Genomic DNA, 12967 nt, shown 5'->3' with positions numbered 1-12967 from the left:
CTTCTTTCTTCCTTTTGTTTCTTTTTTTTGTTTCTTCCTTTTATTTCTTTTTCTTTTCTCTTCCTTTTGTTTCATTTTTATTGTTTCTTACTTTTTTCTTTTTGCAAAAAAATGGTGAATTTGAAAATTCGAATATACAGTAAAGAAGTAAACGTAGAATTGAAGGGTTGATATTTACATTTGCTTTTTTGTTTCGGAGCTTTGCAGTGGAAGTGAATGGGCGAAAGGTGTTAATAAAAGGGTTTTTCTTTGAAAAAGAATTTGAATGTAAGCTTTTTTATGCTTCAAGTAGAGGAGAAAATAGTGATGAAGTGAAAAATTATAGAGAATAATTTTTTGACACAAGAAAGTTTTAGTAATTTTATTGAATTATATTTTAATTCTATTTATTTTCATTCTTTTTCATTTTTTTTCAAAATTTTCAATTTAATTATTAAACAAATTATGAACAAAATTTTTTTAACTTTAAACACTTAAATTTTATTTTGATTTATTTTCATTCTCTTTCACCAAATTTTTAACCATTATTTTGAAAAATTTGGTTTAAATAAAATATTATTGAACAATTATGAACAAAATTTATTTATTAATTTGTAACACTTAATATTTACTTTATTTTTATTCACTTTTATTTATTTTTATTTATTTTGGTTTATTTTTGTCTATTTTTCTTTATATTCATTTTTTTTTAAATTTTATAAAATTTATTTTGAAAAATTTCGTTTAAATTAAATATTACCAAACAATTAAGAACTAAATTTTTTAAATTAATTTTTGAACAATTTAATTTTAATTTATTTTTTTACGAACTAAAAAGTTGGTAAAAAATTGAAAATAATTTATTTAACCACTAATTTTTTAAAAAATTTGTTTTTAATTAAATATTACTAAACAATTATAAACAAAGTTTTTCTTTTTTTAATTTTGAATACTAATATTATTTTACTATTTATTATTTATTAAATTTATATAAAAAATGGAGTAATAGGAAAAATTCTTTTTTATAGCTAATAAAATGTGGGTATTTTTTGAATTTTTTTTTTTTTTGGTTTAATTTTGTATTTTGCATGTTACGAATTTCGGAATTTTCGTCAAACTGTCATACTATCGGGTCAGGTGAAAGGAGAAAATTGTTGCGCGTCTCGCCACGACGAGCAGAATGTAAAGATAATGTCTATATGTTGTGGCTTTAGTCATTGAGTTACTGTCACTTGTCAAGTGCGTTTAATTCACGCAAATATTTCAATAATAATTCTATCTCTTATCAATATACATGTTGTATTCTCACTGCGAATCAATTCAAAATTACTGAGTGCGAAGTCTTGTTTGTGTAACACATAATTTAAAATTTCATTTTCGATATAGAAAAATTTTCTTTTCCTTTTAATTTATGTAAGTGTAATTTTAATTTTATTTCTATACTTAATTTATTTCTTTTTTCACTATTTATCGACAATGACAAATTTGTATTATTATTGTTTTCTTTTTCTCATGTTTTTATCACACTTTGTTTCTTTTTTCTTTCGTACGCCCACTTTTTGTGAAACGTCTCATTTTTTTCTGTAATTTTAATTTTTCTCTACAACTTTAATTTTTTTCTGCATTCTTTTTTTGATTTTTACTTTTTCTCTGCAATTTTCTTTTTGGTAATTTTTATTTTTTCTCCGCAATTTTCTTGTCGGTAATTTTTATTTTTTTCTCTGCATTTTTTTCTCCCTAATTTTCAAAAATTGCAATTTTCTAACATTGTAGTAGAAATATTAATTTGTTTTTCTATTTTCAGGTGAGAAGGGTAGCAACTTTATTTCTACAAATAATGGAATTAAAGGAGAAGGTTGCCCTGGTAACAGGGGCAGCCTCCGGTATTGGAAAGGCATATGTCGAGGAATTATTAAATCAAGGGGCAATGGTATGATAATTTTGAATTATATATTTTTATTTTATACTAACTTTCTAAATTTTCATTTTTCGTTGATATTTTGATATGTCTAGTCAATGATAATAATAATTAAAAACTGACTTTAAAATAAATTAGTATTTAACTCAATTTTCTGAGAGTGTAATATCGTTTAGCGGCACTGGGGCGAATTTTCTCCGAGGGCTTATTATTAATTTATATTTAGAAATTATCTGCTTGAGTGAGCCGACAAATTTCAAGTTGATACTATTAAATTTTATTCTCAGGTTTCAATCTGTGATATTAACAATGAAGCTGGAGAAGAATTAGTTAATACTCTTGCGGTTAAACATGGCAAAAATAGAGTCATGTTTTCTCACTGTGATGTAACTGACTATTCCCAATTTGAAGGTAAAAAAATAATAATAATAAATAAATATTATTATTTAATCAATTAAATGTAAATAAATAAATGGAAGGGGGAAAAAATAAATAATTTGATTATTTATTGCTCGCAGAATCTTTCGAGGCAACTCTCGCAGCTTATGGAAAGATTGATATTGTCGTCAATAATGCAGGAATTATGAATGACAGATTTTGGGAGCTGGAAGTAGACATTAATCTTGTGAGTAGAAATATTGTTTCGAATCAAAAAATTCAGAGCAAACTTTTTGATAAATTATTATTATTAGTATTTGATAAACTATTTTTGGAATTTTATTTAGAATGGAGTGATTCGAGGAACACTTTTGGCACAAAGATACTTAGGTACAGATCGAGGCTACGGCGGAGGTGTTGTGGTTAATACCGGAAGTAATTGCAGTATACATCCTTACGTTAGTGTTCCTATTTATTCAGCCACAAAATCTGCAATTGTCAGTCTCACCAGAGCATTTGGCGTGAGTTTTACGGTTTTCCTAATTAATTTTTAATAAATTAAGTAATAAAAGAAAAATAATAAAAGAAAGTAGAATAAAGAATAAATATTAGAGAATAATAAAAATAATAAATTATAGAAAGTAATAAAAGTATAAATAGTTGAAAATAATAAGAAAAATAAAGAATAGAAAATAATATAAATAAAAAGTAATAAAAGTATAAATAAAATAAAAATACAGAAAGAAATAAAAATTACGAATACAATGAAAAATTTTGTTTATCGGATCGAAAAATCGTTTGTAAAATTAGTTTACACAATCGTCGATCCCGCATTGAAGTTAATTGAATTAAAAAATCATTTTGATTTTAATTGAAAGTGACTTGATTTAAAATTCCATTTAATTAATTAGATTACAATTTTTCTTTATAGGATCAGTATCATGTGGAGTTAACCGGCGTGAGAGTAATGGCTCTTTGTCCAAATGCCACTAACAGTAATTTGGTTCGTGATGTCGGTAAACAATTACTTTCACCTAGGTACGAAGATGCTTGGCGTCGCGATACAGTTTCCTCCGTTTCTCAAAAGTAAGTCTTCTCAAGTAATTTAATTATATTTTTTGCTCAAAAGTGTGTCTTTTCAAGTAATTTAATTCTAATAAATAGAAATTTATAAATTTATATTTTATATAAATAATACAGGATTGCCACAGGTCAGAGAATTCAGGGAAAAGTCAGGGAAAGTAGAATTGGTCAGGAAAATCTGGGAAAAGTCAGGGATTTTTAGTTAAAGTAATGGAAAAAATTAAATTTTTTAAATTCATAAGAAAACTCCGAATTTTGGTTTTTTTTATAAACTATGAAATTACTGCGAATTTTAATACAAAACCTTCAATTTTTTCTATAAATTTCTTCTCAATAATTGAATTATTTTCATAAACAAAATTTTTTACATGAATTCAATTATTTTCATAAATAATAAAACTCATCGCAGAATTTCAAATATTTTTATTTATTTATTTATTTATTTAGAAAACATACGGGCATAAAGCCCTTTCGTACAAAGTACTAATTTAAACGAGATTCACAATTTGTATTTTTAATACAATTTTAATTTCAATTCTGTTGAAATTAGTTGAATTTTTAATATGTATTTAATATTATTTCCAAAATTTTAACACAATTCTTCGAAACAAATCAATTCTCTTGATAAATATCAAAATTCTTCCCAGAAATTGCAATTGTTTTCAAGAATTTTAATAAAATTCTTTGCAAAATTTAATTATTTCCATAAATGACAATATTAATCACGAGAATAAAGTTATTTTCAAGAGTAATAAAATTCTATTCAGAAATTAAATTATTTTCAAAAATTAAAAAAAATTCTCGTCATGATTTTAATTATCTTTAAAAACAGCAAAATTCTTCGCTGAAATTCCATTATTTAAAAAAATTTTAATAAATTTCTACGCAAACATTCAATTATTTTCATAAATAATAAAAATTTCTCAGGATTTCAACTATTTTGCAAATTTTTTATAAATTTCTTCGCAATAATGCAATTATTTTTATAAATAATAAAACTGTTCTCAGGAATTTAATTATTTTCATAAATAATAATATTCATAGTAGCAGGATTATAATTATTTTTGATACAATTTCGAATAATTTTACAATTAACGAAATGTGTAAATAAATGTAATAGAATTTTGAGTATCTAATATTTTTTAGAGTGAATCAGAATATTCTTTAGGGTCAGGGAAAAAGTTAAAATCAATCAGGAAAAAATCTGGAAATCAGGGAGAAATCAGGGAAAAACAAAATTAAATATTTGTGGCAACCCTGTAATATAAAAATTTATATTTTTATTATTTATATTTTTTGCTTTTTCAATGAAATAATAACGAAAAAAAAAGAGTTTTTTTCTAAATAAATATATTTTCCAGAGCTGAACACGTGGCAAAAGCTTTAATTCATATATTAAATAATGGAAAAAGCGGAAGCGTTTGGCGCGTGGAAAATGGACAAACTCCACGAGAAGTTTGCTTTCCAAAAGCTTAAATCTCTTGATTTGTAAAATACTGCAAAAATTTTCTTTTAAATGCTTTAAATTTCAGTACGAAAAAAGGGAGGAAAAATATCAAACGATAGTATTTGACTATATAATTAACGCACAAGGTCCATTGATAAACAATGATTGCTCTACAAAAAAAACCACGCTCACTTTTTTATAAAATATTTCTCATTTTCTTTTTTACTAAGAATTTTACAATATTTGTAATTTTCTATTAGCGATTTTCTATTAGTAATTTTCTATTAGAGATTTTTGTATTACATTTGTAATTTTCTAAATATTACAATATGATCATCATAATGATTATTATCAAATTGACAAATTTCTGAATTTATCTAAATATAATATTAAATATCAAATATCGAAAATAATAATAATAATAATTAATATTGAGAGTAGTAGAAAAAAAAATATCGAGAAAATATTCACAATCATTCATTAGAAAGTCATTCCGGACCAAAGACATATACGAAAAAGTTGATGGTATAATAAACTATTAAAAAAAATATAAATATGTAACCAGAAATTTTGTAGTTCGATAAAAAAATGCTTTTTAAAAAGAAATGTCATTCTGTACAAAGAGAATCGCGTAGTTCACGGTACGTTTTTTTTTATAAACTTATTACGTACTTGAAAATTTTCTTTTATTAACAAAAAAAAAAAGATTATTAACTTCTAGTTATCCAAATGTATCAAAATTGACTAAAATTACCGAAAGTTAAAAATTTAGTTGAATAAATAAATTCTAAAGATCAATCATCAATTAATTAAATTAAACAAATTATTAATTAAGTTATTTTTATAAAATAAATTTTTCTACTTAACAATTATTTGCTAATTCCAATAAGCGAGTGCCAAGAGAAAAAAAAGTAATAATATTCGCAAAAAAAGTGATTTATTTTTTATATTTTTATTTCCACCGTTTTTTCACTTAAAAAAATACAAACGTCCGAAAAACTGCTTTAGTGGAATAAATTTACATTATACGAAATTTATAAAACGTCCTGAAAATTTTATCTCTAGATTGTGATATACGTTTATTTACAAAGTGAGACTAAAATATTCAACATTTTTTTACGTAAATTAATTAATTGCCATTATTTTCAAATCAATATGCCATATTAAATAGAAAATTAATTGACTAATTAATTAAATAAATTAATTAAATTAATTAAATTAATTGTTAATCACAAATTTACCAGAGGTAATATATTATAATATTTCTGTTATAATTTTTTGCAGTAAAATGATGTAAAATTAAATATATTCTAGATGTGATAAATATTTGCTTATAATCTATATACAGCTAATTATCAAATTATAAATTAAAAAAGAAAAGAATCGTTGAGTTTCGCTTCGAATTTATAATGTACGACGTTATCATCGCACAATTATGAAGTGAATGATATAAAAAAAAATTATTCAATTTTAAAAATCCAAATACTGAAAATAATATTTTCAACAATGTTGGTATTTTTCTATAGTAAAATTTTTTACTGAACTAATAATAATATTAATTAAATGAATTAAATAAATTAAATGAATTAAATAAAATAAATAAAATTAGTCTTTAAAAATATTTTAATTTTAAAAAATACTGACAATGTTTTTTTCTCTAATAGAAAATATTGTTTTCAATATAAAATGGAAAAATTGATGCTTCTTTGCCAAAATGTTATTGCTTTGACAGCTTTTATAAATTATATATAAAGTATTGTGGATATTATTATAATTATTATATTATTACTTAACTTTATATTTATCGAAAATATTGCCAAAAAAAATATATTCCGTTCATGCCTCGTGATTGAAAAACAAAAAATAAAAAAACAAAAGAAATGTTTTACAACAATCTTTCAAATTTTCACTTCTTATGCACCATTTTTTCCTTTATTTTCGATGATTATTCACAAAATCCCTTTTGGTTAATTTTAAAATTTAATTTTCGTTATTAATTAAAATTTTCTTGTAAAATTATGAAGAGTGGAAATTTCTTTTATTTTTGAATCGAAGAATTAAAATTTACAAAATATGTAACATGCTTCTAAATCAAACAGTGAAATGTTTAACCTTAAATTTGAAAAAATTGTTAAACTCTAAAAATTTAGTGTAAGTATTTTCTATATTTCGTTTTGTATGTTTTTTTTCTTAATTTTGTTTTCTATTTAAAAATTTAAATATTCGTTGACAGGATTGGAGGGATAAAAATTGTTCATTATAATTTTCAAACAAGCAGTGCAGTTTGTGAAAAAGTGAAAAAAAATGAGAAAAAAGGATGGTTTTGGAGAAGGAAAAAAAATGATTATTTAAATAATGATAAAGTAGCGATTTTAACACCTCAATGTAAAAATGGAATGATTATTGGTGGTTCTAAGGGATTTGGATTTGCGGCCGCTGATGAATTATTATCGAGGGGAGCAAATGTAAGGGGAATTTATTTTTTTATGTCATTTTTCTAATTTTATTTTAATGAAGTGAATTTTTTTTTTACAGAAAATTGTAATCGCTGATAGAGATAAGGAAAAAGGAGATCGTGCCGTTGAAAGATTGTGTGACACTTATGGAAAAGACCGAGCATCTTTTGTACAATGCGATATAAGAGATTCGACTTTACTTGAAGGTAAAATTTTATTTAAAAAAAATAATTAATTGTTAATTAAGATAAATAATTTTTATTTATTTAGTTTAATTTATTTTCTATATTTTCTTTATTTTTTTTATTTTATTATTTTCTTCATTTTATCATTTTCTTTATTTTCTTATGAGATTTTTCTTTATTTTCCTTACTTTCCTTATGTCACTATTTTCTTTATTTTTTTTATTTTATTATTTTATTTATTTTGTTCAATAATTTATAATTTATTCTAATTTATTTACTTCTTTTAGCATCGTTTGCTGAAGCCATCTGTCGACACAAAGTGATTCACATTCTCTTCAGTGATTTTGATGAAAATCAAACTTCGCCGATTAAAAATCGAACTACATCAATTTGTGGCGAGTCTGATGATAATGGATGGGTAAACAATTTTCCTTTTTCTTAGTTCCATGCTTTACACCCAGAAAAAAATTTTATGCAAACAAAATTTAATTTATTTGAGTTAAATAAAAGTATATTTGTCCTAGAGTTCACTAAATTAATTATTCGTTAAAATAAAAATTTTATTCGACATAAACAAAATTTTTACTTGAACCAAATAAATTTTATTTGATGCAAATAAAATTTGCTTGAACCAAATAAATTTTATTTGAAGCAAATAGAATTTCCTTGAACCGAATAAATTTTATTTGAAGAAAATAGAATTTCCTTGAACCAAATAAATTTAATTTGAAGCAAATGGAATTTTCTTGAATCAAATAAATTTTATTTGAAGAAAATAGAATTTTCTTGAACCAAATAAATTTTGTTTGAAATAAAATTTATATGAAACAAAAAAAAGACTTTGAGTCAAATATATATTTTTTCTAGTTGTGACAATATTTATACTTGAATCGTTAGATAAATTTGAAAACGATTTTTTTTAATTTAATAAATTTAAATAATAATTCTCTTACTTTGTTTTGTGAAAAATTACTGAGATAAATTAATAATTTTTCAGAGTAATACGAGAAAAGCATCAATGATTGGTTTGAAATTTATGGGAAAGAAGAATGGAGGTGCTGGTGGTGTGATTGTTAATTGTGCGAGTATTTTGGGTTTTATGGACTGGCCTCAAAATCCATTGCCAATTTATTGTAAAAAAGAACCGGTTATTGAAGTCACCAGAAGTGTTGCAGTAAGAAAAATTAATAATTAAAAAAGAAAACTTCAGTCTTTGTCTAATGAAATATTTTTTTTCTACTATTTGTTTTTCTTTGGGTTTATTAATTATTTATATTTTAAATACAAAAGGAGGAACATCCCGTGGACAAGAATGGAGTACGTTTCATTGCTCTTTGCCCAACGAATAAGCCATTTGAGAAAATTTCATTACCTGATTTTCCCGAATGTCAAAATAAAAATGATTGCCCGATAGAATGCATTCCTCGAAGGTAAAAAATTGTAATATTACTAATAATCAATTTTTATTAATAGATTTTACAAAAAATCTGCCAATTGAAAAATATTAACAATAATTTTCATTATAGGAAAAAAATAGTGGGTTTAGCACTGACTCATGTTATGGCTAATGCTCTCACAGGAAGTACATGGCTCGTACCACCTTTTCCAAGTTTGTATGAACTTCCAAAACTTATCCATTTTCCAAAAAATAAAGATGAACTCGTTGATCCTCAAGTTTATGAACAGGTATTTAATTTCAAATAATATTCAAATAACAGAAATGTTTTATTTAAACCAAATATAATTTATTTGACTCAAACAAAATTATATTTTTATACTTTTGTTTATTTATTTTTAATTAAGTATAAATAAATTATTTGTTTTTAATAACAATTTTATTTAGCACAAATGTAAAAAATTACGTTTAAATTTTCTATTGGTATTGGTGGAGTAACTAAACCACCAAAATTATTTATTTTATTTAAACAATACAAGAATAATTTTTATTTACACCAAATACAATTTTTTTCAACTAAACAAAATTTATTTGCATCAAAAATAATAAAATTTAGATCAAATATAATTTATTAGCAACAAATAATTTTATTTAGAACAAACATTTTAATAAAATAAAATAATTAAATTTAATATATTCATTTAAAATTAAATTAATTTTTAAATAAATTAATAATTTTTATTTGTAACAAACAAAAATTTTTTTTGAACGAAATAAAATTTATTTGAAATAAAATAATAAAACAAATAATATTATATTTATATAATAAATTCCATGAAATTTATAGAATTTTCCAGTTCAAAAATCGTACTGTGCAAAAATCCAAGAGAAACCAAAAGCAAAATTGAAAATGTTCTTTTCGCTGAGAAGAAAATAATTTCCATTGAAAAAAAACATTATTTTCTATTTAAAAAGTGTGGAAAGTTTAATAATAATAATTTTAAAAACAAAATTTTGGTTTTATTTAAATAAAAATAAATAAATTAATAAAATATTTGGGGATTTTTTTGAATATTGACGGGTCACGTGTTTAATGGCAGATTCACCAACGTAAGTTCTGGGAATTACCGCAAGAATCGCAATAAAGAAAAATGTGCCATTATAAATAAAACTTAAATAATTTCTAATTAAATTTTAGCTATAATTTAATCATTTTTAATCAATCATTTTTCTCTTATTTCCATTAAAAATTAGGTTTACTTAAAGAAAACGTAATTTTCTTTTCAAATTGTGGTGTGATGGCACCACTGTCTCTACGCTGATTCGTATTATCGATACTATCGATTCGATAGTAGCTGACTTCAGTGTGGTAGCAACACGTGTTAAGCAAAAATAATTCTATTTTCGTTAAATTGTTAAATAAAAACGATAAAAACAATAAAAAATTTTTAAAATGACACAAGTACCAGAGATTATTTGTGTACCCGGTGAGTTTTTAATTTAGTTCTATTATTTCTATTGTATTTTGAGAAAAAACTTAGAAATTGTATTATTATTTTTGTTTGCATAGACAACATAACCTGAAATGTTTACACAACTTTCAATTCTTTTTATTATTTTAATTATTTATAACTAGTTATTTATAATTATAATAATGCTGTTATAATAATTTTTCTTTTTAAATATTTTCAATTTTAAAATTAATTTATTGCAAATAATCAAATGGTTGCAAAGAATTTCATCAAAAAATTTGTTAATAATAGAATTCATAGAAGAATTTTTTTATTTAGGAAAATAATTGAATTCTCGCGAAGAATTTTATTAAAATTTTTAAAAATTCTAATTAAATTCTTTTGAAGAATTTCTTTGATTTTTTTTTTAAACTAATGGAGTTTCTTTAATAATTTTATTTGAAAATTTTGAAAGCAAATGAATTTTATAAAGAAGAATTTTATTAAAATTGTATTGAAAATAATTTAATTTTTGCGAAGAATTTATTGAAATTTTGGGAAATAATTGTATTGTTTTTAAGAATTCTATAGAAATGTTTTAAAATAATTAAATTCATTCAGGAAATTCAATTAAAGTTATTTCGAAAATAATTGAATTTCTGTAAAGAATTTTATTAAAATTAAGAAAATTCAAAATAACTGAATTCAACAGAAGAATTCTATTATTTTTTGAAAATAATTGAATTCCTTCAACTTTTATGACGAATATATTTTAAAAAATTGCATTGAAAGTAATTTAATTTTTATATAGAATTTTTTTTACATATTTTGAGAATAATTGAATTATTTTTAGAGAATTTAAAATTCTTGTTGAAATTGAATTTTAATAAAATTCGTAAAAATAACTAAGTAAATTTTTCGAGGAATTCGATTAAAATTGGATTAAAAATAATTTAATTCCTGCAAAGAATTTTTACTATTTTTAAAAATAGTTGAATTGTTTCGAATTTTATAAAAATATTTGAATTCTTCCGAGGAATTCAATTAAAATTGTTTTAAAAATAATTCAATTCTTGCGAAGTATTTTTCTATTTATAAAAATAATTGAATTGTTTTGAAGGATTTATTAAAATTTTAGGAAGTAATTGAATTTATTCGAAATGTACTAAACATTTTTTTAAATTCAATTCTTGTGATGAATTTAATTAAAATTGTTTCGAGAATAATTGAATTCTTGCAAAGAATTTAACTTTTTTTCAAAATAATTGCATTCTTGCGAAGAATTATATTAAAATTTTTGAAAATAATAATAATAATAATTAATTTTATGCTTAATAAGTGAATTTTTTAAATTTTGATTTTGAATCATTTCAGGGCAAAGATTATCTGTAGCTGATAAGGAAAATTTACCAGGATCAGGAACTTACGAACAGCTTGGTTATATTTATTCGAAATTAGCTGGATTTGTTAAAGTAATTAAAGAGAAGGAAGTGAGTAGATTCTAATAATTATTAATTTAAATGAATAATTAGTCCTTCAGTATTTTTAATATATTAATATTTTTTATTTTAGTTATTACTATTTTATTTACTATTTACTTATTTTTTAATTTTTAATTTTTAATATATTAAATATTAGTTTTTGTTAAATAATGTGTAATGATTTTTATATTTATTTGTATTATTGTATTATTCAGATAAATAGAATCGAAGTACACACAGTAATGGAACAGAGTATTGTTCCTGCTCCTGGAGATATTGTCACGGCAATGATAACACTCGTTAATCAAAGATTGTGTAAATGTACAATAAAATGCATTGGTGATGTGGTTTTGACGAGGCCCTATCGGGGCGTTTTACGTCGAGACGATGTGAAAGCAACCGAAAAGGACAAAATCGAAATGTACAAATCATTTCGACCTGGTGACATCATTTTAGCTCGAGTTGTATCCTTTTTTCTATTTTTTGGAGCTTTTTTTCTAAACATAATTAATTTATTTATTTCTTCTTTTATTTGTTTATCTATTGAATTATTTATTTGTCTATCTATTTAATTAATTATTTATTTATTTAAGAATCCTGAAATTGGCGTCGACGCTAAGCATCAAAAAATATTTTACGAGGTTTCAGGCGTTAAAAATGTTATAAATTTCAAAGTTTCGATTCAACCAGAATGCACAACTATTCAAAAAACTATATTTAATCCTAAAATCCTGGAAAAAATGGTTTGATTCTTTTGGGATTTTAAAAAAAAACTACGTTTTTCTTTACTCAGCGTCGACGCCATCGAGCTTTTATTTACGAATGTAAATTATTTATTTAATGTAAAGATATCTTAGTTATTTTTTACATATTATATAAAATTCCTTATCAAAAATATTTAGTTACCAATGACGGAGGCACATAATTATCAACTGAGTACAGCGGAAAATGAATTGGGTGTTGTTATAGCTCACAGTGAAGAAGGTACACTTTTTTATTATTTAAATTCAATTTAGAATCTATTTTTTTACAATTACATTGCAAATAATTGCTATGAATTTGAAAATTATTCGTTTTTAGGTGTTTCAATGATACCAGTTAGTTGGACAGAGATGCAGTGTCCAAAAACATTAGTAAAAGAATTTCGTAAAGTAGCAAAAGTGATACCCGAAGACGTGGTCAATGAAATGTAA

At 22.7% G+C, this 12967-nt stretch overlaps 3 protein-coding genes across 4 annotated transcripts in view; all 3 read left to right on the top strand.

The window, feature by feature from the left end:
* Nucleotides 1–5993, top strand: part of LOC122510438 (15-hydroxyprostaglandin dehydrogenase [NAD(+)]-like) — a 10156-nt gene extending 4163 nt beyond the window's left edge. The window contains exons 1-7 of one of the 2 annotated variants that reach the window (XM_043625083.1): nt 1175–1392; nt 1784–1909; nt 2185–2308; nt 2416–2522; nt 2623–2796; nt 3207–3361; nt 4720–5993. In XM_043625083.1, coding sequence (XP_043481018.1) covers nt 1817–1909; nt 2185–2308; nt 2416–2522; nt 2623–2796; nt 3207–3361; nt 4720–4834 — 768 coding nt within the window. In that variant the 5' untranslated portion in view covers nt 1175–1392; nt 1784–1816 and the 3' untranslated portion in view covers nt 4835–5993. Of the gene's footprint in view, nt 1–1174; nt 1393–1783; nt 1910–2184; nt 2309–2415; nt 2523–2622; nt 2797–3206; nt 3362–4719 lie in introns of those variants that run through there. The other variant, XM_043625082.1, reaches the window with a different exon arrangement.
* LOC122510195 lies at nt 5394–10229 on the top strand. The gene is made up of 8 exons (XM_043624662.1): nt 5394–5446; nt 7039–7270; nt 7341–7467; nt 7734–7864; nt 8444–8620; nt 8737–8876; nt 8973–9132; nt 10097–10229. Exons 1-8 carry the CDS (start codon nt 5394–5396, stop codon nt 10115–10117), a joined length of 1041 nt encoding a protein of 346 aa, XP_043480597.1. The 3' UTR covers nt 10118–10229.
* LOC122510432 (exosome complex component CSL4) lies at nt 10192–12967 on the top strand. Its single transcript, XM_043625072.1, has 5 exons — nt 10192–10329; nt 11668–11783; nt 11990–12238; nt 12677–12758; nt 12855–12967. Exons 1-5 carry the CDS (start codon nt 10296–10298, stop codon nt 12965–12967), a joined length of 594 nt encoding a protein of 197 aa, XP_043481007.1. The 5' UTR covers nt 10192–10295.

This window comes from Leptopilina heterotoma, unplaced genomic scaffold (genome assembly GCF_015476425.1).
Source record: "Leptopilina heterotoma isolate Lh14 unplaced genomic scaffold, ASM1547642v1 Lhet_68, whole genome shotgun sequence".
NCBI classification, from domain to species: domain Eukaryota; kingdom Metazoa; phylum Arthropoda; class Insecta; order Hymenoptera; family Figitidae; genus Leptopilina; species Leptopilina heterotoma.
Note: the sequence above shows the minus strand (reverse complement) of the source record. Positions and strands in the feature narration are given on the sequence as shown.

What these genes read in the sequence shown, in the direction of transcription:
- LOC122510432 (XM_043625072.1), top strand. Translation starts at nt 10,296, where the DNA reads ATGACACAAGTACCAGAGATTATTTGTGTACCCG. An exon ending in AGAGATTATTTGTGTACCCG is followed by an intron (nt 10,330 to 11,667) that starts GTGAGTTTTTAA and finishes GAATCATTTCAG; the next exon opens with GGCAAAGATTATCTGTAGCT. An exon ending in TATAGCTCACAGTGAAGAAG is followed by an intron (nt 12,759 to 12,854) that starts GTACACTTTTTT and finishes ATTCGTTTTTAG; the next exon opens with GTGTTTCAATGATACCAGTT.
- LOC122510195 (XM_043624662.1), top strand. Translation starts at nt 5,394, where the DNA reads ATGCTTTTTAAAAAGAAATGTCATTCTGTACAAAGAGAATCGCGTAGT. An exon ending in AGATTCGACTTTACTTGAAG is followed by an intron (nt 7,468 to 7,733) that starts GTAAAATTTTAT and finishes TACTTCTTTTAG; the next exon opens with CATCGTTTGCTGAAGCCATC. An exon ending in ATAGAATGCATTCCTCGAAG is followed by an intron (nt 8,877 to 8,972) that starts GTAAAAAATTGT and finishes TTTTCATTATAG; the next exon opens with GAAAAAAATAGTGGGTTTAG.